At 43.0% G+C, this 23,234-nt stretch overlaps 1 protein-coding gene across 8 annotated transcripts in view; it reads left to right on the top strand.

The window, feature by feature from the left end:
* Nucleotides 1–23,234, top strand: part of LOC139577773 (uncharacterized) — a 106,438-nt gene that overhangs the window by 64,082 nt on the left and 19,122 nt on the right. For 4 of the 8 annotated variants that reach the window (XM_071404934.1, XM_071404935.1, XM_071404933.1 and 1 more), the window contains 14 exons: nt 1,860–2,016; nt 3,666–4,097; nt 7,329–7,760; nt 10,515–10,946; nt 11,230–11,643; nt 12,797–13,228; nt 14,328–14,594; nt 14,713–14,970; nt 15,067–15,312; nt 15,560–15,817; nt 16,528–16,866; nt 16,965–17,234; nt 17,447–17,530; nt 17,670–19,600. In XM_071404934.1, the coding sequence (XP_071261035.1) occupies nt 1,860–2,016; nt 3,666–4,097; nt 7,329–7,760; nt 10,515–10,946; nt 11,230–11,643; nt 12,797–13,228; nt 14,328–14,594; nt 14,713–14,970; nt 15,067–15,312; nt 15,560–15,817; nt 16,528–16,866; nt 16,965–17,234; nt 17,447–17,530; nt 17,670–17,736 (4,088 nt within the window). In that variant the 3' untranslated portion in view covers nt 17,737–19,600. Of the gene's footprint in view, nt 1–1,859; nt 2,017–3,665; nt 4,098–7,328; nt 7,761–10,514; nt 10,947–11,229; nt 11,644–12,796; nt 13,229–14,327; nt 14,595–14,712; nt 14,971–15,066; nt 15,313–15,559; nt 15,818–16,527; nt 16,867–16,964; nt 17,235–17,446; nt 17,531–17,669; nt 19,601–23,234 lie in introns of those variants that run through there. The other 4 variants (XM_071404937.1, XM_071404939.1, XM_071404938.1 and 1 more) reach the window with 4 other exon arrangements.

The raw sequence follows: 23,234 nt of genomic DNA, 5'->3' as shown, positions 1-23,234 counted from the left end.
GTTGTTACATAGGGACATGTCTATCATTAAATATAACACCATTACTGTTGTTACATAGAGACATGTCTATCATTAAATATAACACCATTACTGTTGTTACATAGAGACATGTCTATCATTATATAACATCACATCATTACTGTTGTTACATAGAGACATGTCTATCATTATATAACATCATTACTGTTGTTACATAGGGACATGTCTATCATTAAATATAACACCATTACTGTTGTTACATAGAGACATGTCTATCATTAATATAACATTACTGTTGTTACATAGAGACATGTCTATCATTAAATATAACACCATTACTGTTGTTACATAGAGACATGTCTATCATTAAATATAACACCATTACTGTTGTTACATAGAGACATGTCTATCATTAATATAACATCATTACTGTTGTTACATAGAGACATGTCTATCATTAAATATAACACCATTACTGTTGTTACATAGAGACATGTCTATCATTAAATATAACACCATTACTGTTGTTACATAGAGACATGTCTATCATTAAATATAACATCATTACTGTTGTTACATAGAGACATGTCTATCATTAATATAACATTACTGTTGTTACATAGGGACATGTCTATCATTAATATAACATTACTGTTGTTACATAGAGACATGTCTATCATTAATATAACATCATTACTGTTGTTACATAGAGACATGTCTATCATTAATATAACATTACTGTTGTTACATAGAGACATGTCTATCATTAATATAACATCACATCATTACTGTTGTTACATAGAGACATGTCTATCATTAATATAACATTACTGTTGTTACATAGAGACATGTCTATCATTAATATAACATTACTGTTGTCACATAGGGACATGTCTATCATTAATATAACATTACTGTTGTTACATAGAGACATGTCTATCATTAATATAACATCATTACTGTTGTTACATAGAGACATGTCTATCATTGAATATAACATCATTACTGTTGGTACATAGAGACATGTCTATCATTAATATAACATTACTGTTGTTACATAGGGACATGTCTATCATTGAATATAACATCATTACTGTTGTTACATAGAGACATGTCTATCATTAATATAACATTACTGTTGTTACATAGAGACATGTCTATCATTAAAATAACATCATTACTGTTGTTACATAGTGACATGTCTATCATTAATATAACATTACTGTTGTTACATAGGGACATATCTATCATTAATATAACATCATTACTGTTGTTACATAGGGACATGTCTATCATTAATATAACATCATTACTGTTGTTACATAGAGACATGTCTATCATTAAATATAACACCATTACTGTTGTTACATAGGGACATGTCTATCATTAATATAACATTACTGTTGTTACATAGGGACATGTCTATCATTAAATATAACACCATTACTGTTGTTACATAGAGACATGTCTATCATTAAATATAACACCATTACTGTTGTTACATAGGGACATGTCTATCATTAAATATAACACCATTACTGTTGTTACATAGAGACATGTCTATCATTAAATATAACACCATTACTGTTGTTACATAGGGACATGTCTATCATTAATATAACATTACTGTTGTTACATAGGGACATGTCTATCATTAATATAACATTACTGTTGTTACATAGGGACATGTCTATCATTAAATATAACACCATTACTGTTGTTACATAGAGACATGTCTATCATTAATATAACATTACTGTTGTTACATAGAGACATGTCTATCATTAATATAACATCATTACTGTTGTTACATAGGGACATGTCTATCATTGAAACTTGCTACATACTGTAGTGATTTTAATCTACAATTTACTTTGCAGTCTGGTCTATAGACCTCAGAAAGAGAAAGGCCTCCCTCCTCCTAGAAGTGCTGAATCTCCAACCAGATAAGAAACCAGTAGAGCTGAAGGGCTGTTCAGATGAAGAGAGTGAAGTGAGGAGTTTCCTTCAGTGTCTGTCCTACATCTCACAGCTGAGGTGAGTTGGATCAGTACAGTTCAGGGATTGTAGTTGTCTGTCCCTGTATTTCCCTTTTGAGAGGAAGTTTGTAGCTTTCTGCAGTAACTTAATGTAAACTCAGCAAAAAAAGAAACATCCTCACTATCAACTGCGTTTATTTTCAGCAAACTTAACATGTGTAAATATTTGTATGAACATAACAAGATTCAACAACTGAGACATAGAATTAGTCACAGACATGTGACTAACAGAAATGGAATAATGTGTCCCTGAACAAAAGGGGGGTCAAAATCAAAAGTAACAGTCAGTATCTGGTGTGGCCACCATCTGGCCCTAGCCCTCACCCCCCTATACAACAGGTCCCAGACGTGCTCAATGTGATTTTGAGATCCGGGCTCTTCGCTGGCCATGGCAGAACACTGACATTCCGGTCTTGCAGGAAATCACGCACAGAACGAGCAGTATGGCTGGTGGCATTGTCATGCTGGAGGGTCATGTCAGGATGAGCCTGCAGGAAGGGTACCACATGAGGGAGGAGGATGTCTTCCCTGTAACGCACAGCGTTGAGATTGCCTGCAATGACAACAAGCTCAGTCCGATGATGCTGTGACACACCGCCCCAGACCATGACGGACCCTCCACCTCCAAATCGATCCCGCTCCAGAGTACAGGCCTCGGTGTAACGCTCATTCCTTCGACGTTAAACGCGAATCCGACCATCACCCCTGGTGAGACAAAACCGGGACTCGTTAGTGAAGAGCACTTTTTCCCAGTCCTGTCTGGTCCAGCAACGGTGGGTTTGTGCCCATAGGCGACATTGTTGCCGGTGATGTCTGGTGAGGACCTGCCTTTACGACAGGCCTACAAGCCCTCAGTCCAGCCTCTCTCAGCCTATTGCAGACAGTCTGAGCACTGATGGAGGGATTGTGCGTTCCTGGTCTAAACTCAGGCAGTTGTTGTTGCCATCCTGTACCTGTCCCGTAGGTGGAATGTTCAGATGTACCGATCCTGAGCAGGTGTTGTTACACCTGAACTGCCACTGCGAGGACGATCAGCTGTCCATCCTGTCTCCCTGTAGAGCTGTCTTAGGCGTCTCACAGTACGGACATCGCAATTTATTGCCCTGGCCACATCTGCAGTCCTCATGCGTCCTTGCAGCATGCCTAAGGCACGTTCACGCAGTTGAGCATGGACCCTGGGCATCTTTGTTTTGGTGTTTTTCAGAGTCAGTAGAAAGGCCTCTTTAGTGTCCTAAGTTTTCATAACTGACCTTAATTGCCTACCGTCTGTAAGCTGTTAGTGTCTTAACGACCGTTCCACAGGTGCATGTTCATTAATTGTTTATGGTTCATTGAACAAGCATGGGAAACAGTGTTTAAACCCTTTACAATGAAGATCTGTGAAGTTATTTGGATTTTTACGAAATATCTTTGAAAGACAGGGTCCTGAAAAAGGGACGTTTCTTTTTTTGCTGAGTTTACTAAACAGACACATACTGTTTAAAAAAATGCAATCTTACTTTGTAGTAAGGATTTTAAGGAACAATTGAAGTGGATGATGAGATTAGAAAGATAGTCATTGTATTTTACCCACCATAATGTAACCATCAGAAATGCATATCAAGTCTCTCACATATTCATCTATTTGTTGTTCACCTGTTCTTGCAGTTTTACTCCACCACAGGATCAGAGAAGATCCCCTGAAGAGAGGAGAAAGAGAGAGAAGACATTCCTACTGAATCTGTGTCTTCAAGCAGCTCTCCATGAGAGAGGAACCATACAAACAACTGTAAAGAAAGTGTTGTCACTGTCTAAAGTATATCACTATCAGAAATGTGATTTCCTGCTGGATCTGTACTCACATGTGAAGGACTATGAGACTCAAACAGGCATGAGTGTCCTTCCAGCATTACAGCCAGTTTACCAGTCAGCCAGTCCTGCAGTCTGGTCCATAGACCTCTCAAAGAGAAAGGCCTCCCTCCTCCTAGAAGTGCTGAAACTCCAACCAGAGAAGAAACCAGTAAAGCTGAAGGGCTGTTCAGATGAAGAGAGTGAAGTGAGGAGTTTCCTTCAGTGTCTGTCCTACATCTCACAGCTGAGGTGAGTCTGAACATGTGTGGTGGTTAGTGATTATGTGATGCTAGTGATTATTATCTTGTCGAAACATTTGACATATAACACTTCAAGTGTTGGTAAATCTTGTAGCGGTATTGTTAGAGAGGGGTGATATTTGCAAATTATGGTGGAAAATAAGTATTTGGTCAATAACAAAAGTTTATCTCAATACTTTGTTGATTACCCTTTGTTGGCAATGACAGAGGTCAAACGTTTTCTGTAAGACTTCACAAGGTTTTCACACACTGCTGCTGGTATTTTGGCCCATTCCTCCATGCAGATCTCCTCTAGAGCAGTGATGTTTTGGGGCTGTTGCTGGGCAACACGGACTTTCAACTCCCTCCAAAGATTTTCTATGGGGTTGAGATCTGGAGACTGGCTAGGCCACTCCAGGACCTTGAAATGCTTCGTACGAAGCCACTCCTTCGTTGCCCGGGCGGTGTGTTTGGCATCATTGTCATGCTGAAAGACCCAGCCACGTTTCATCTTCAATGCCCTTGCTGATGGAAGGAGGTTTTCACTCAAAATCTCACGATACATGGCCCCATTCATTCTTTCCTTTACACGGATCAGTCGTCCTGGTCCCTTTGCAGAAAAACAGCCCCAAAGCATGATGTGTCCACCCCCATGCTTCACAGTAGGTATGGTGTTGTCGTGTCTTTGGCTTTGCCGGATTAATTGCTATGACATGCTATTCTATAAAATAATTTCTCCGTAATTAATATTACCTGATTGAACTAATCATGTAAATGTAATTAACTAGAGAGGGACACCACGAAATAATATTTATAGAGCTGTTATCTTCTGAATAAACTCTTAAAGATTTAGTAATATTTTACATCAATAGCAGTCAACATTAATCGTCATCTTATTCAGTCTCATCTGAAAGTTGTAAATCCTTGGTTATCTGCAAGAATCCTGGCTAACAAGTTGAATCAGCAATACAAAATTGGGTTTAATTATTTATTTACTAAATACCTAACTAATCACACAGAATCACACATACACAATTAAATCATAACTTGATTACAAATTGCCGTCATAAAGGAAAACGTCCCTAGCGGGCGGAACAGATATGACAGCTTGTTACACAAAGGAAAGGGGGCTGGATTTTAGTGAAAGAGCGGGAGACTGGAACAGAGGCGAAGCTGTGCTATCGTGGTCCCGTGTGGCTCAGTTGGTAGAGCATGGCGCTTGCAACGCCAGGGTTGTGGGTTCATTCCCCACGGGGGGACCAGGATGAATATGTATGAACTTTCCAATTTGTAAGTCGCTCTGGATAAGAGCGTCTGCTAAATGACTTAAATGTAAATACAGTATCTTATGCATTCTAAATTACCGCCCATTTGGAAAAGGAAAATGCAATAAATATTTACTCTGAGCTGCGCTTCAGTAGGTTGGTGGTAGATGGAAGACCGGGTTGCCAAACCGAGTCCTCTGTCCTTTGAAGAATGTCACTGTCGTAGTAACGTCGTTGTGTAGTAGACGGGATACTCTGACCGTCCTTCCTAACCTGCGTTTGTAGCAGCTGTTGCTAACTCAACGGCTAGGAGGTATCACTTCTGTAGTGAATACGAGTTCAAAGTTCATACCATTCACAACCAAAGTTCATGCTGATGTTGGCTTCGTTCTGTAGTTATTATCTGAACCATTCTGACATCGGATTGTCATCCTAATGTACCTGGAACAGAAGTTTATATTTTTGTCAATGGCTTTATATAGTGGAGGGAGAGGGGTGTGTCTGAAAAGTTTATTACCCATGTCTCTTCACAGGGGCGGGCCACTGGTTGAGCAGAGGCCCAAACTTATGAAACCCAAATCTCTCATTTGGAAGCTAAAATTAAATTTCATCTCTTCACAAATAATTTCATATTCAAGCATTTGAATTAAACAACAATTCCATGTGAATCCGATACCTCTGATGTTTAGACTTTCCACAGTAGAGTTTATGTCATTCTATCATTGGTGAGAATGTGTCAGAGGGCAACCGAACTGATATAATATACCTTAAGTACCACCGCATATGTTCAGTTGGTCGGATTACCAGAATATAGTTCATTTCCCCCCAACTTCTGATGTTCTCAGAATCTCTATGTTAACCAAGGGGTTTTCTTATGTCACATCAGTAGGGAAGAGGAACGGGGGAGGGGGGAAAGAGGTATTTATGACTGTCATAAACCTACCCCCAGGCCAACGTCATGACAGTGTTCATTGAATGCAACTCAGCATTCTTTGTCCTCCAAACACGACGAGTTGAGTTTTTACCAAAAAGTTATATTTTGGTTTTATCTGACCATATGACATTCTCCCAATCTTCTTCTGGATCATCCAAATGCTCTCTAGAAAACTTCAGACGGGCCTGGACATGTACTGGCTTAAGCAGGGGGACACGTCTGGCACTGCAGGATTTGAGTCCCTGGCGGCGTAGTGTGTTACTGATGGTAGGCTTTGTTACTTTGGTCCCAGCTCTCTGCAGGTCATTCACTAGGTCCCCCCGTGTGGTTCTGGGATTTTTGCTCACCGGTCTTGTGATCATTTTGACCCCACGGGTGAGATCTTGCGTGGAGCCCCAGATCGAGGGAGATTATCAGTGGTCTTGTATGTCTTCCATTTCCTAATAATTGCTCCCACAGTTGATTTCTTCAAACCAAGATGCTTACCTATTGCAGATTCAGTCTTCCCAGCCTGGTGCAGGTCTACAATTTTGTTTCTGGTGTCCTTTGACAGCTCTTTGGTCTTGCCCATAGTGGAGTTTGGAGTGTGACTGTTTAAGGTTGTGGACAGGTGTCTTTTATACTGATAACAAGTTCAAACAGGTGCCATTAATACAGGTAACGAGTGGAGGACAGAGGAGCCTCTTAAAGAAGAAGATACAGGTCTGTGAGAGCCAGAAATCTTGCTTGTTTGTAGGTGACCAAATACTTATTTTCCAACATAATTTGCAAATAAATTCATAAAAAATCCTACAATGTGATTTTCTGGATTTTTTTTCTCATTTTGTCTGTCATAGTTGAAGTGTACCTATGATGAAAATTACAGGCCTCATCTTTTTAAGTGGGAGAACTTGCACAATTGGTGGCTGACTAAATACTTTTTTGCCCCACTGTATAACCAAATCACATTATGTAAATGTATAACTACTTCATATATCTTTAACTATGACTGGTTTCATGTGTTCATCCATGTCTGAATCAGCTGTTACTGTCCTTGTTGCAGTTTCTGTCCATGGTGGTATGATCCCTCAAAGCAGATCAAGTTCCTGGTGGATCTCCTGTCTCAAGCAGCAGAGTGGGAGGAGCAGACAGGAGAGAAGACACTGAAGCTGGTATCATCAGTGTGGACTTACAGCACCTTTCCTTTTCTCAATGGATACAATTCTGAACAGAGTGATTTCCTGCTGGATCTGTACTCACATGTGAAGGACTATGAGACTCAAACAGGCAGGAGTGTCCTTCCAGCATTACAGCCAGTTTACCAGTCAGCTCCTGCAGTCTGGTCCATAGACCTCTCAGAGAGAAAGGCCTCCCTCCTCCTAGAAGTGCTGAAACTCCAACCAGAGAAGAAACCAGTAGAGCTGAAGGGCTGGTCAGATGAAGAGAGTGAAGTGAGGAGTTTCCTTCAGTGTCTGTCCTACATCTCACAGCTGAGGTGAGTCTGAACATGTGTGGTGGTTAGTGATTATGTGATGCTAGTGATTATTATCTTATAGAAACATTTGACATATAAAACTTCAAGTGTTGGTAAATCTTGTAGCAGTATTGTTAGAGAGGGGTAAAGGTAAAGATTTTGTTGGGGCGCCAGGCAGGTATTAACCCTGCAGAAAGGAAAATAGTAGGATAGAGAGAGACCCACTACCAGACACACACACATCAGCAGAAGAGACTGTCTAGAGTGTAGCCTGTTAGCCAGATAGCCAGTGGAGAGAAAAGATAAGACACACCATATAAAACACCCATCACAGCACAGGGGTAACCCCACCAATAATACCTCATACAATAATGATGGCAGAGCAATTTAACGGCAACTTCATAGAAACTATTTACAAGAAAGAACCCAGTCGTCAACATTAGAGGATTTGCAGTAATCTGTATTTCCTCCCAGTGGAGGAGTGCAGAGGGTATGAATGGTGGGGAGTCATAGACAAACAAAGGCCTTAAAATGTCCACAATCTTCTGGGCCACATGTCATTAGTACCACATCAACACAGTTCAAATAACAAGACACAATAAACTGGCAAGCAACCTCCCTTTAACTAAAATATCAACCCAAATACGTCTGGCAGGACAATAATAGTCCAGCCACGCTAAACCTTAAAGGGAAGAGCATTGAAAACAATAATAAAGTCTGCTGCAGTGTAAAGCACTAGAGAGAGTGAGAGAGTGAGAGAGTGAGAGAGTGAGAGAGTGAGCGAGAGTGAGCGAGAGTGAGCGAGAGAGTGAGAGAGTGAGAGAGAGAGAGAGAATTTAGCAGACGCTCTTATCCAGAGCGACTTACAAATTGGTGCATTCACCTTATGATATCCAGTGGAACAACCACTTTACAATAGTGCATCTAACTCTTTTAAGGGGGGGGGGGGGTGATAGAAGGATTACTTTATCCTATCCTAGGTATTCCTTAAAGAGGTGGGGTTTCAGGTGTCTCCGGAAGGTGGTGATTGACTCCGCTGACCTGGCGACGTGAGGGAGTTTGTTCCACCATTGGGGTGCCAGAGCAGCGAACAGTTTTGACTGGGCTGAGCGGGAACTGTACTTCCTCAGAGGTAGGGAGGCGAGCAGGCCAGAGGTGGATGAACGCAGTGCCCTTGTTTGGGTGTAGGGCCTGATCAGAGCCTGAAGGTACGGAGGTGCCGTTCCCCTCACAGCTCCGTAGGCAAGCACCATGGTCTTGTAGCGGATGCGAGCTTCAACTGGAAGCCAGTGGAGAGAGCGGAGGAGCGGGGTGACGTGAGAGAACTTGGGAAGGTTGAACACCAGACGGGCTGCGGCGTTCTGGATGAGTTGTAGGGGTTTAATGGCACAGGCAGGGAGCCCAGCCAACAGCGAGTTGCAGTAATCCAGACAGGAGATGACAAGTGCCTGGATTAGGACCTGCGCCGCTTCCTGTGTGAGGCAGGGTCGTACTCTGCGGATGTTGTAGAGCATGAACCTACAGGAACGGGCCACCGCCTTGATGTTAGTTGAGAACGACAGGGTGTTGTCCAGGATCACGCCAAGGTTCTTAGCGCTCTGGGAGGAGGACACAATGGAGTTGTCAACCGTGATGGCGAGATCATGGAACGGGCAGTCCTTCCCCGGGAGGAAGAGCAGCTCCGTCTTGCCGAGGTTCAGCTTGAGGTGGTGATCCGTCATCCACACTGATATGTCTGCAAGACATGCAGAGATGCGATTCGCCACCTGGTTATCAGAAGGGGGAAAGGAGAAGATTAATTGTGTGTCGTCTGCATAGCAATGATAGGAGAGACCATGTGAGGATATGACAGAGCCAAGTGACTTGGTGTATAGCGAGAATAGGAGAGGGCCTAGAACAGAGCCCTGGGGGACACCAGTGGTGAGAGCACGTGGTGCGGAGACAGATTCTCGCCACGCCACCTGGTAGGAGCGACCTGTCAGGTATGACGCAATCCAAGCGTGGGCCGCGCCGGAGATGCCCAACTCGGAGAGGGTGGAGAGGAGGATCTGATGGTTCACAGTATCAAAGGCAGCCAATAGGTCTAGAAGGATGAGAGCAGAGGAGAGAGAGTTAGCTTTAGCAGTGCGGAGCGCCTCCGTGACACAGAGAAGAGCAGTCTCAGTTGAATGACTAGTCTTGAGATAGAGAGGGAAGAGAGAAGAGAGAGAGAGGGAAGAGAGAGAGGGAAGAGAGAAGAGAGAGAGAGGGAAGAGAAAGAGATGAAGAAAGAGAGGGACGAACAAGGGAAGAGTGAAGGAAGGGAGAGGGAAGGAAGGAAGGAAGAGGGAGGGGAGAGAGGGAAGAGAGCGGGAAGGGAGAGGAGGGAAGAGAGTGAGAGGAAAGAGGAAGAGGGAAAAATAGAGGGAAGGAAGAGGGGAGAAAAAGGGAAGAGGGAAAAGTAACCAGAGTTGTTCAGCATCACCACTATCAAACTGCCCCCCAGAGAGTCTCCTTTCTGACTGCTGATGCAAAGTGGCAGCACACGGTGAAGGCTCCGTATAAAACTACACATGTTGGTGAATCTGGGAACATTTATCAGCACATTTCCTGACATAACTAATGTTACATTACTAAATGTCACACATAAATCATGGGAATGTCTCTAAAATTAAATACTTTAACATATAACCAAATCACATTATGTAAATGTGTAACTACTTCATATATCTTTAACTATGACTGGTTTCATGTGTTCATCCATGTCTGAATCAGCTGTTACTGTCCTTGTTGCAGGTTCTATCCATGGAGGTCTGATCCCTCAAAGCAGATCAAGTTCCTGGTGGATCTCCTGTCTCAAGCAGCAGAGTGGGAGGAGCAGACAGGAGAGAAGACACTGAAGCTGGTATCATCAGTGTGTACTTACAGCACCTTTCCTTTTCCCAATGGAGACAATTATAGACAGAGTGATTTCCTGCTGGATCTGTACTCACATGTGAAGGACTATGAGACTCAAACAGGCAGGAGTGTCCTTCCAGCATTACAGCCAGTTTACCAGTCAGCTCCTGCAGTCTGGTCCATAGACCTCTCAGAGAGAAAGGCCTCCCTCCTCCTAGAAGTGCTGAAACTCCAACCAGAGAAGAAACCAGTAGAGCTGTGGGGCTGGTCAGATGAAGAGAGTGAAGTGAGGAGTTTCCTTCAGTGTCTGTCCTACATCTCACAGCTGAGGTGAGGGAGTTTATCCAACAAGAGTCCATATGTCATTGAACTGGTGTAGATAGTATTTATGTTTTACACTGTCGTTATCTTTTTAATACATGAACATGTGAAGATGCTGTAGAAACTTTAAATCAGTAGGAATTGAAATTGAACAAAGTTCCAATTGATAGTTGTATTGTTTTAAAAGATGGAGTCATATGGTGCTATTAGTTTTCAGTTCCCCAACCCTGTTACTCATATCAGTCCTCATCACTCACCTGTATATCATCTGTGTTTTAAACTGTTTGTTCAGATTTCCTCCACTGATGGATAATATAAAGAGGAGAAAGAGAGAGAAGACATTCCTACTGAATCTGTGTCTTCAAGCAGCTCTCCATGAGAGAGGAACCATACAAACAACTGTAGAGAAACTGTCACTGTCTAAAGTATATCACAACCAGAAAGATAATTTCCTGCTGGATCTGTACTCTCATGTGAAGGACTATGAGACTCAGACAGGCAGGAGTGTCCTTCCAGCATTACAGCCAGTTTACCAGTCAGCTCCTGCAGTCTGGTCCATAGACCTCTCAGAGAGAAAGGCCTCCCTCCTCCTAGAAGTGCTGAAACTCCAACCAGAGAAGAAACCAGTAGAGCTGAAGGGCTGGTCAGATGAAGAGAGTGAAGTGAGGAGTTTCCTTCAGTGTCTGTCCTACATCTCACAGCTGAGGTGAGTCTGAACATGTGTGGTGGTTAGTGATTATGTGATGCTAGTGGTTATTATATTGTAGAAACATTTGACATATAAAACTTCAAGTGTTGGTAAATCTTGTAGCGGTTTTGTTAGAGAGGGGTAAAGGTAAAGATTTTGTTGGGGCGCCAGGCAGGTATTAACCCTGCAGAAAGGAAAAGAGTAGGATAGAGAGAGATCCACTACCAGACACACACACATCAGCAGAAGAGACTGTCTAGAGTGTAGCCTGTTAGCCAGATAGCCAGTGGAGAGAAAAGATAAGACACACCATATAAAACACCCATCACAGCACAGGGGTAACCCCACCAATAATACCTCATACAATAATGATGGCAGAGCAATTTAACGGACACTTCATAGAAACAATTTACAAGAAGGAACCCAGTCATCAACATTAGATGATTTGCAGTAATCTGTATTACCTCTCACTGGACGAGAGATAGGGAATAGAGAGAGATGAGAGAGGGAATAGAGAGAGAGAGAGAGAGAGAGAGAGAGAGAGAGAGAGAGAGAGAGAGAGAGAGAGAGAGAGAGAGAGAGAGAGAGAGAGAGAGAGAGAGAGAGAGAGAGAGAGAGAGAGAGAGAGAGAGAGAGAGAGAGAGAGAGAGAGAGAGAGAGAGAGAGAGAGAGAGAGAGAGAGAGAGAGAGAGAGAGAGAGAGAGAGAGAGAGAGAGAGAGAGAGAGAGAGAGAGAGAGAGAGAGAGAGAGAGAGGAAAGAGAGAGAGAGCGAGGGAAGAGAGAGAGAGAGAGAGAGAGAGAGAGAGAGAGAGAGAGAGAGAGAGAGAGAGAGAGAATAAACCAGAGTTGTTTAGCATCACCACTATCAAACTGCCCCCCAGAGAGTCTCCTTTCTGACTGCTGATGCAAAGTGGCAGCACACGGTGAAGGCTCCGTATAAAACGACACATGTTGGTGAATCTGGGAACATTTATCAGCCCATTTCCTGACATAACTAATGTTGCATTACTAAATGTCACAGATAAATCATGTGAACGTCTCTAAAATTAAATACTTTAACATATAACCAAAGCACATTATGTAAATGTATAACTACTTCATATATCTTTAACTATGACTGGTTTCATATGTTCATCCATGTCTGAATCAGCTGTTACTGTCCTTGTTGCAGTTTCTGTCCATGGAGGTCTGATCCCTCAAAGCGGATCAAGTTCCTGGTGGATCTCCTGTCTCAAGCAGCAGTGTGGGAGGAGCAGACAAGAGAGAAGACACTGAAGCTGGTATCATCAGTGTGTACTTACAGCACCTTTCCTTTTCTCAATGGAGACACTTCTAAACAGAGTGATTTCCTGCTGGATCTGTACTCACATGTGAAGGACTATGAGACTCAAACAGGCAGGAGTTTCCTTCCAGCATTACAGCCAGTTTACCAGTCAGCTCCTGCAGTCTGGTCCATAGACCTCTCAGAGAGAAAGGCCTCCCTCCTCCTAGAAGTGCTGAAACTCCAACCAGAGAAGAAACCAGTAGAGCTGAAGGGCTGGTCAGATGAAGAGAGTGAAGTGAGGAGTTTCCTTCAGTGTCTGTCCTACATCTCACAGCTGAGGTGAGTTGGATCAGTACATTTCAGGGATTGTAGTTGTCTGTCCCTGTATTTCCCTTTAGAGAGGATGCTTGTAGCTTTCTGCAGTAATTGTCTTTTTTAAGACATTGTCATATGAATCTTCAAATGTTATTGAATCTGGTAACATTTATACTCAGATTCCCTGAAATAACAAATGTTGCATTACCAAATGTTACCTAGATATTGTGAATTTTTCCATATACATTTATACTCAGAATATCTAATCTATAAAACCAAATGCATATTATGGAACTTTCTCTGTGACAGTGAGGTGTTAGGTTCTTATTTCTCAGAGTAAATAACTCACGGACACTAGAGAAGCTTTAACCAGGTTTAATTCTTCCATAATTCTTCTTCTATATTCATAGCACTGACGACATCAAGTTTGTGATTCTACAAACTAGTTGGATGCATTTTGCTGTTTGTTTTGGTTGTTTCAGATTATTTTGTGCCCAATAGAAAATGAATGGTAAATAATGTATTGTTTCATTTTGGAGTCACTTTTATAGTAAATAAGAATAGAATATGTTTCTGAACACTTCTACATGAATGTGGACGCTACCATGATCCTGAATGAATCCTGAATAATGATCATTAATTTTTTTCAAAACATGTTTCTCAGGATATTAGTGTTTTATATTTCATTCATCTTTAACTTTGACATTTTGATATTACAGTCAAAACATGTTTCTGTATTCGTGATATTAGTGTTTTATATTTGATTCATCTTTATATGTTTATTGTTTTTGTTCACTTTGACATTTCAGAGTATTTTGAATAGATTCAATCCATTTGAATTCCACACAATAACATGTCTAAAAGTCTCAGAGGATTGAATACTAATGGAGGACACTGTATGTACAAAAAGTGCTGTAATTTCTAAACAGTTCACCTGATTTGGATGAAAATACCTTCAGATTAAAGCTGACAGGCTGACCTTTAACCACATAGTCATTGTATCATTTAGAAAGTGCTGGAGTACCGAGCCAAAACAACAAACCATGTGTCACTGTCCCAATACTTCTGGACGTCACTGTCTCCTAAATGTCTGATTTGATGCCTCCATGTTTTGCTGTTTCAGCTGTGGTGATGACAGTTTCTTCCAGACTGTGTGTGAATCCATCCCTGTGAGGTCCAGAGAAGAGGACCAGCAGTTGGCCTCTCTCCTCCAGGCCTTGGGCTCCACCCTGTCACTGGGAGGAGAGTTACCCAGGAAAACCTGCAGGTCTGTGGGGAGAGTCCTGGGTCTCTGTGCCTCCAGAGTGGACCTCACTCTCACCCCCAGCAAGATCTCTCTCAAAGGAGCCGCACTTCTTTTGAGACATGAGTCAAAGCTCCACAAGCTCAGGTATGTTCAGTAAGACAGCTTTTACAGGTCTATTGAATAGTTGATTTTCCTTACTGATCATTTTATCTGACAAGACTTCTCTGTTTCAAGTGAATTGAGGTTTGTCTTTTCATTCCAGGCTGAATCTGGGTATGGCAGTGAAACTGTCCAGACTGGTTAGGAGGACAGGGAGAGGTGCTACTCCACTGACTGTCCCAGAACTCTCCCTGGTTCTAAAGAGCAGCCAGCCACCAGAGAGAGTGTTAATCAGGGCTCTGAGTAGTGTGGCATCCCTGCTGAGACTCTGGAGGGTTCAGTGTCTGGACCTGACTGACTTCCAGATCCAGGGTCACTCTCTCATCACACTGCTGTGTCACCAGGGACCTCTCTCTCTCAGGTCAGTCTGAAGCTGATGTTTTTTTAGTAGAAATAGTAACTTCATTCATGTGTTTTTCTTCATATTTCTGACTGCCTGTATGTTCCTACCTCCTAGACTGAACTCAGACACTCTGCAGCACCTGACTGTAGTTGTGTATGAAGCTCAGGACAAGGACTTGACTCAGTGGTTCCTGGAGAAGGTTGGTGGAGACCTGACCTCCTGCAGGCTGGACTGGGAAGTGCTTCTCTCTCTGCTGCAGCATTCAACCCACAACATCACTGTGGACCTCAGGAAGAACAGGCTTCTAGAGAAGAACATCTCAGATCTTCTCCCCTTTCTGGGAAGGGTTACTCTCAAGAGGTGGGAGAACTTCTTTCTCTGATCAGACTTTCTAGAAATAATAAAATAACTATTTGTATCCAGTGACATGTTGTTCTGAGTTTTCCTCTGTAATATCATTAGGGTTTTATTCAAGAGGTGGGAGATCTTTATTCAATATTTATAGACGTTAATTATTCATGTCCTATCCAGCCAGTTGTTACTATGTGAGTTATCCTTTATAAAACCTTGACATAACCACAACAATCCATTCTCCATGTTTGTTCAGGTCCAGTTCCAGCTTTGTAAAGTCCTCCATCAGACACATCTATGACAGTAGAGACAGTGACTGTGTGTCCAGTTTGTTGAGGTCTTCAGACCATTGGATCAACCTGAACAGCAGAGAGCTGGACAGAGTGGACTGTACTGCTCTGTGTTTTACCCTGCAGCACAGCCACCAAGTCAAAGTCAACCTGCTGTGGACCTCCATACCACCGGGGGAGATAGAGAGCATCCTGCCTCTTCTGGACAGAGTCTCCCAACTCAGGTTTAGTTGGCACTCTTTGACCCTGCTAGAATGGATAGAACTATGAGGCTTTCCACTTCCTGACAGATTTAACCTCTAACCCTAACCTTAGGTTAACGTACTAACCTTAACCTCAGCTAGGGGTGGAATTGAAGGGGAACGCCTGGGAGTTGACCTGATAAACAGAGTTGTAGTGTGTTAATCAGTGTTTTAATGTGTGATGGTGTGTAAATAAGTCTCTCTCTCTCTCTGTCTCGCTGTCTCTCTCTGTCGCTCACTCTCTGTCTCTCTCTGTCTCTCTGTCTCTCTCTCTGTCTCTCTCTCTGTCTCTCTGTCTCCCTCTGTCTCTCTCTCTCTCTGTCTCTCTCTCTCTCTGTCTCTCTCTCTCTCGGTCTCTCTCTCTCTCTGTCTCTGTCGCTCACTCTCTGTCTGTCTCTCTGTCTCTCTCTCTCTGTCTCGCTGTCTCTCTGTCTCTCTCTCTCTCTGTCTCTGTCGCTCACTCTCTGTCTCTCGCTCTCTGTCTCTCGCTCTCTGTCGCTCTCTCTCTGTCTCTCTGTCTCTCTCTCTCTCTCTCTGTCTCTCTCTATCTTTCTCTCTCTGTCTCTCTGTCTCTCTCTCTGTCTCCCTCTCTCTCTGTCTCTCTCTCTCTGTCTCTGTCTCTGTCGCTCACTCTCTGTCTCTCGCTCTCTGTCGCTCTGTCTCTCTGTCTCCCTCTATCTCTCTCTCTGTAGTGTTGACAGGAAGTTACTGTTGAGTTTCCTCCAGTGCTGTGCTGCCTCTCAGGTCCAGGAGGGGGCACCATCACCACCAATAGCAGTATGGCTGCTCAGGTCTCTGCACTACAGGCTGGACTTCTCCTGCTCCTCCTCTGTGGACCTGTCAGCTCAGGACCAGGAGAAGGCTCTGTGTCTGACCACTGACCACTGCAGGGCCATCAACTCTGTTCTGAAGCAGAACCAACACAGCACCCAGCTGGTCCAGAACCAGGTCCAGCTCATCCTAAGAGACTGTGAGGTGGAGGACAGAGCACTGAGGGAGCTGCTTCCCATCCTGCATATCGTCAAGCTGAGGTTAGACATACAAAGACAAACATTTGACCAACTAGTTTATCAGTAGGAGTTAAACCTACTCTGTGTCATGATGTTGTCTCTGCTTCTTGTCCTCTCAGCCCCAGCAAAGCTCTGCTACTTCAGCTGCTGGACCTTGTGTGTGAGGGGATTGAAGAGGGGCTGCTGAGGCACACAGAGTCCCTGTGGAGAGCCCTGGATGGGGAGCTGGACTTCAGTGAGACCAGGCTGGACCAGAAGGCCTGTGGATCTCTGGCCCTGGTTCTGGAACACTCAGAGGGTCTGTCAGAACTGGACCTCAGCCACTGTCAACTCACAGACCACCACCTACAGCCCCTGATCACACACCTGCATAAAGTACAAGTCCTGGAGTGAGTGGCTTTCCCTGTGTGTGTGTGTGTGTGTGTGTGTGTGTGTGTGTGTGTGTGTGTGTGTGTGTGTGTGTGTGTGTGTGTGTGTGTGTGTGTGTGTGTGTGTGTGTGTGTGTGTGTGTGTGTGTGTGTGTGTGTGTGTGTGTGTGTGTGTGTGTGTGAGACTAGATGACAAATGTCTCTCTCTCTCTCTCTCTCTCTCTCTCTCGTAGCCTGAGTCACAATGACATCACTGATGCTCTGACTGACAGAATACTCCAACTGGTCTCTACCAACACTTCAATGCACACCGTACGGTAAGGGTGTGTGTGCCGGTGAGCAGAGCATGTGTGTGTGAGATCATATGGGTGTGTCTGTTGCTGGGGGCAACTGTTGGAGGATGGAGATGTGTTGTCTAATGATGTAATAATGATTAATAATTATCATGTTCTATAGACTCTTCAACAACAGAATCCAGGACAGAAGACCCTTCTTGACAGACAAGAGGTTTGACATCTGGTGAAACAACATCAGGTCTTAGTCCAGGAAGAGAAGGCTGAATTCAGGACAGAAGACCCTTCCTGACAGACAAGAGGTTTGACATCTGGTGAAACAACATCAGGTCTTAGTCCAGGAAGAGAAGGCTGAATTCAGGACAGAAGACCCTTCCTGACAGACAAGAGGTTTGACATCTGGTGAAACAACATCAGGTCTTAGTCCAGGAAGAGAAGGCTGAATCCAGGACAGAAGACCCTTCCTGACAGACAAGAGGTTTAACATCTGGTGAAACAACATCAGGTCTTAGTCCAGGAAGAGAAGGCTGAATCCAGGACAGAAGACCCTTCCTGACAGACAAGAGGTTTAACATCTGGTGAAACAACATCAGGTCTTAGTCCAGGAAGAGAAGGCTGAATTCAGGACAGAAGACCCTTCCTGACAGACAAGATAATGTTGTATAATAACACTATAATGTGGAACATAAACTGATGGAACATTTTAATACAAAAGACACACAACAAACTGGTTGTTCCAGCTGGAACAGTCCGATCATTTATAAACTATAGTCAACAGACTCATTAAAGAGATTCTCTGCTACTTTTTGTGTACTTTATAGCCAGTAGTGCTGATAGTAACACTCACAAGACAAAAGTGGTCCCCGAAAATGTTGTACATCACATATGTGCACCACGTCATTGCTCTCTCTCTCTGCTGTGGCCCGCCCTGCAACCTCATTGGATAACCCTGGGCTGGCTTCTTGCTAGCTGTCACTCAAATACGAGGGGCTGAAGCTCATTAGATAGAACTCTAATTGCCCATGTGGAGGGAAATGGAGGGAAAATGGCGCGGCACAGCTTCAACAAAAGTCGCTTTCCAACTTGGGATTTTGTGGCTTTTTGATGTAAGACAGTGATTATGTATGAATTAGCTACATATTGAAACATCCAGCCCAAAGTGTGAGATTTAAAAAAAAACACACGTTCTTAGTGGCTAAAGTACCGGAGCATCTCTTTAAGATCCTTGTACCTCCATTTGTTGTAAATATTAGAGGTAAATATGTATTCCATTTGATCTAACTGTAGCCTATGACATTTGTTTTGTGCATATAATTGTGATAATGTAACGATAATGTAATGATAATGTTGTGATAATGTCACTTTAATAACTCTAACTCATGTACATATTATCTCAATTACCTCAATTAACCTCCTCATTGACTCTGTACCGTAATACCCTGTATATAGCCTCCACATTGACTGTGTACCGGTAACCCCTGTATTTTGCCTCTCTATTGTTATTTACTGCTACTACACCTGTTGTATTCAGCATTTCACTGTAAGTTTCTACACCTGTTGTATTCAGCATTTCACTGTAAGTACTACACCTGTTGTGTTCAGCATTTCACTGTAAGTTCTACACCTGTTGTATTCAGCATTTCACTGTAAGTACTACACCTGTTGTGTTCAGCATTTCACTGTATGTTCTACACCTGTTGTATTCAGCATTTCACTGTAAGGTTCTACACCTGTTGTATTCAGCATTTCATTTTTAAGTTCTACACCTGTTGTGTTCATGTGACTAATAAAGTTTGATGTGATTATCAGTTGATGATGTATTACTTTCCCTTTGTTTCCATAACAACCATCTAGGGACAGGTGTTGGAAATGAGTTTAGGCTGGAAACACTATAGTGCATCTGAAGATTGTTTAATGTGTTGATGTGTTGGTCCTTGTCTCTATCAAAATAAAACAAAAGAAAAACGTTTTAAGTCTTTCTTTTCTGATATCAAAACAGAAAAACCTCCCAAAAGTTTACTTTTTTTGACCGTGTAAATCATTTATGAATATTTAGTATTTGTGTTTTTAATAAATGAACCATAAGACACATGATTGATGTTTGTTACTGTGTTTTCTCTGTAGGTTGAAATCATTACTAGTAAAACATCACTTTCAGGTTATTGCTGTGTATCAAGTGTGTATCTTTTCATGACGATGTAAAAGTTGTTAGTTGAAGACGTCTCCCTCTGACAGGCCGATCTCGGGAAAGCCGGACCCGCCCATTTACCAGGAAGCACCATATTAGGTCAATGACGTCGGCGGAATCTCCTTTTGGAACGTTCCATTTCTTGGAAACTTAGAAGTTCTAACTTGTTGTCTTTACCGATAAATGGCAGTTAAATTAGTAACACAATAACAACAACGAGGCTATATACAGGAGGCACCGGTACGGAGTCAGTGTGCAGGGGTACAGGATAGTTGAGGTAATATATAGCCTATACCAGGGTTTCTCTAGAGAATGTAGCCTTTATACAGCCCACACCAGGGTTTCTCTAGAGAATGTAGCCTTTATACAGCCCACACCAGGGTTTATCTAGAGAATGTAGCCTTTATACAGCCTACACCAGGGTTTCTCTAGAGAATGTAGTCTATATACAGCCTACACCAGGGTTTCTCTAGAGAATGTAGCCTTTATACAGCCCACACCAGGGTTTCTCTAGAGAATGTAGCCTATATACAGCCCACACCAGGGTTTCTCTAGAGAATGTAGCCTATATACAGCCCACACCAGGGTTTCTCTAGAGAATGTAGCCTATATACAGCCCACACCAGGGTTTCTCTAGAGAATGTAGCCTTTATACAGCCCACACCAGGGTTTCTCTAGAGGATGTAGCCTATTTAGAGCCCACACCAGGGTTTCTCTAGAGAATGTAGCCTTTATACAGCCTACACCAGGGTTTCTCTAGAGAATGTAGCCTATATACAGCCTACACCAGGGTTTCTCTAGAGAATGTAGCCTTTATACAGCCCACACCAGGGTTTCTCTAGAGAATATAGCCTTTATACAGCCCACACCAGGGTTTCTCTAGAGAATGTAGCCTATATACAGCCCACACCAGGGTTTCTCTAGAGAATGTAGCCTTTATACAGCCTACACCAGGGTTTCTCTAGAGAATGTAGCCTTTATACAGCCCACACCAGGGTTCCCCAACTCGTCCCTGCCCCAGAATTGCATTGTGGGAATTCTTATATGTACAGCCAAACCCATGGATTGGACATGGAAATGGGGTTTCAGCCTAATCAGTGACACCAACAGAAACAATTACATTGAAATTACACAAATATTACTGTCTTAGAATTTATACAGCAACATTCCAACATTGTTTAGCATTATATTGTCCAATTGTGGCATTTTTTTCGTTTTGCATCAGTTACATTGGGGGACTTTTATTTTGAAGGCGAACTATCGATTCCTCTATTGCTGCTCACCCCACACTGGTCCACATCGGAATGAAACCTGCGAGTCTCCGCTGTCCGCTGAGGCGGGAGAGGGAGAGAGGATGACCAACTATGAACGGTAGACCTACAATCTGCAGTATTTACAACTGTTGAATGGCAACTGATTTTTAGAATAGAAAACCCTCATGAGCGCAGTTGCCGACACCTGTCATAACAGAGGTGCCAACTCTCCCCCACTGGAGGTGAGACACGCCCGACACCTGTCATAACAGAGGTGCCAACTCTCACCCACTGGAGGTGAGACACGCCCGACACCTGTCATAACAGAGGTGCCAACTCTCCCCCACTGGAGGTGAGACACGCCCGACACCTGTCATAACAGAGGTGCCAACTCTCACCCACTGGAGGTGAGACATGCCCGACACCTGTCATAACAGAGGTGACAACTCTCCCCCACTGGAGGTGAGACACGCCCGACACCTGTCATAACAGAGGTGACAACTCTCCCCCACTGGAGGTGAGACACGCCCGACACCTGTCATAACAGAGGTGACAACTCTCCCCCACTGGAGGTGAGACACGCCCGACACCTGTCATAACAGAGGTGCCAACTCTCCCCCACTGGAGGTGAGACACGCCTGACACCTGTCATAACAGAGCTGCCACAACTCTCCCCCACTGGAGGTGAGACACGCCCGACACCTGTCTTAAAACCTGTTAGGGCTGCAAGCCCGAGGTCGGTACACTTATGACAACATCTTGCTCAAGTGCAGGGCGCGAAATTCAAAATCTATTTTTTTTTTATATTTAACTTTCACACATTAACAAGTCCAAAACAGCATTTGAAAGATAAACATCTTGTGAATCCAGCCAACATGTCCGATTTTTAAAATGTTTTACAGCGAAAACACCACGTATATTTATGTTAGCTCACCACCAAATACAAAAAGACAGACAGACATTTTTCACAGCACAGGTGGCATGCAGGTAGCATGCAGGTAGCATGCAAAGCCAACCTAACTAACCTAGAACCAACCTAACTAACCTAGAAACAACTCCCTCAGATGACAGTCCTATAACATGTTACACAATAAATCTATGTTTTGTTCGAAAAATGTGCATATTTGAGCTATAAATCAGTTTTACATTACTGCTACCATCAAAGCTACCATCATAGCCACAGTCAGAAATAGCACCGAAGCAGCCAGAGTAAATACAGACACCAACGTCAACTACATTACTCATCATAAATCATTTCAGAAAAATATATGGTGGATAGCAAATGAAAGACAAACATCTTGTGAATACAGCCAATATTTCCGATTTTTTAAGTGTTTTACAGCGAAAACACAATATATCGTTAAATTAACTTACTACAAGAGCTAACACACAAGAGCATTGATTCAAGGCAAACGGTAGCGATAGCACAGTTCGACAGATATATGAAATAGCATGCCAAATTGGGTCCTTATTTTTGTTGATCTTCCATCAGAATGTTGTACAAGGGGTCCTTTGTTCAGAACCGTCTTTGTTTGGATCCAGAACGAACTATTTCCCTCTTGAATTAGCAAGCACACTGGCCGTGCGGCGCTAACCTCTCCTTCTTGAACAAATTCTTCCAACGCATCACATGTAAAGTCCCGAATAAATTTCAATAATATAATTAAACTATATTGAAAAAACATACTTTAGGATGATATTGTGACATGTATCAAATAAAATCGAAGCCGGAGATCATATTCACCTATAACGACGGTTTTCCAGGAGGCGAGTCCAGGTCCAACTTCGCGCCTTCGGAAAAAAAATAATGGCGGACCTCTCACTCCAAGAGGTTGTATTCAATCCCAGAACAAGATAATCAAGTCATTTCTGCTCTCACTTCCGCTTGACACCCAGGGGAAGGTGTATGACGTGTTTCTACAGTCCTAAGTGACATGCCCTTTTATAGACAAGCTCTTGAAGAGAGACCTCGCTTTTGGAAATCTCACTTCCGGATAGGAAATGGGCTGTAAAAAGAGTTCTGTTTCACTTAGAGAAATAATTCAAACGGTTTTAGAAACTAGAGAGTGTTTTCTATCCAATAGTAATAATAATATGCATATTGTACCAGCAAGAATTGAGTACGAGGCCGTTTGAAATGGCCACCTCTTTCCAGGTTACTCAATGCTGCCACTTCAGCCATAACAGGATAACAGAGGTGACAACTCTCACCCACTGGAGGTGAGACACGCCCTACACCTGTCATAACAGAGCTGACAACTCTCCCCCACTGGAGGTGAGACACGCC

The sequence above is a fragment of the Salvelinus alpinus genome, chromosome 6 (assembly GCF_045679555.1).
Source record: "Salvelinus alpinus chromosome 6, SLU_Salpinus.1, whole genome shotgun sequence".
In the NCBI taxonomy this organism is placed as follows: domain Eukaryota; kingdom Metazoa; phylum Chordata; class Actinopteri; order Salmoniformes; family Salmonidae; genus Salvelinus; species Salvelinus alpinus.
This window is presented reverse-complemented; position numbering and strand designations above follow the sequence as displayed.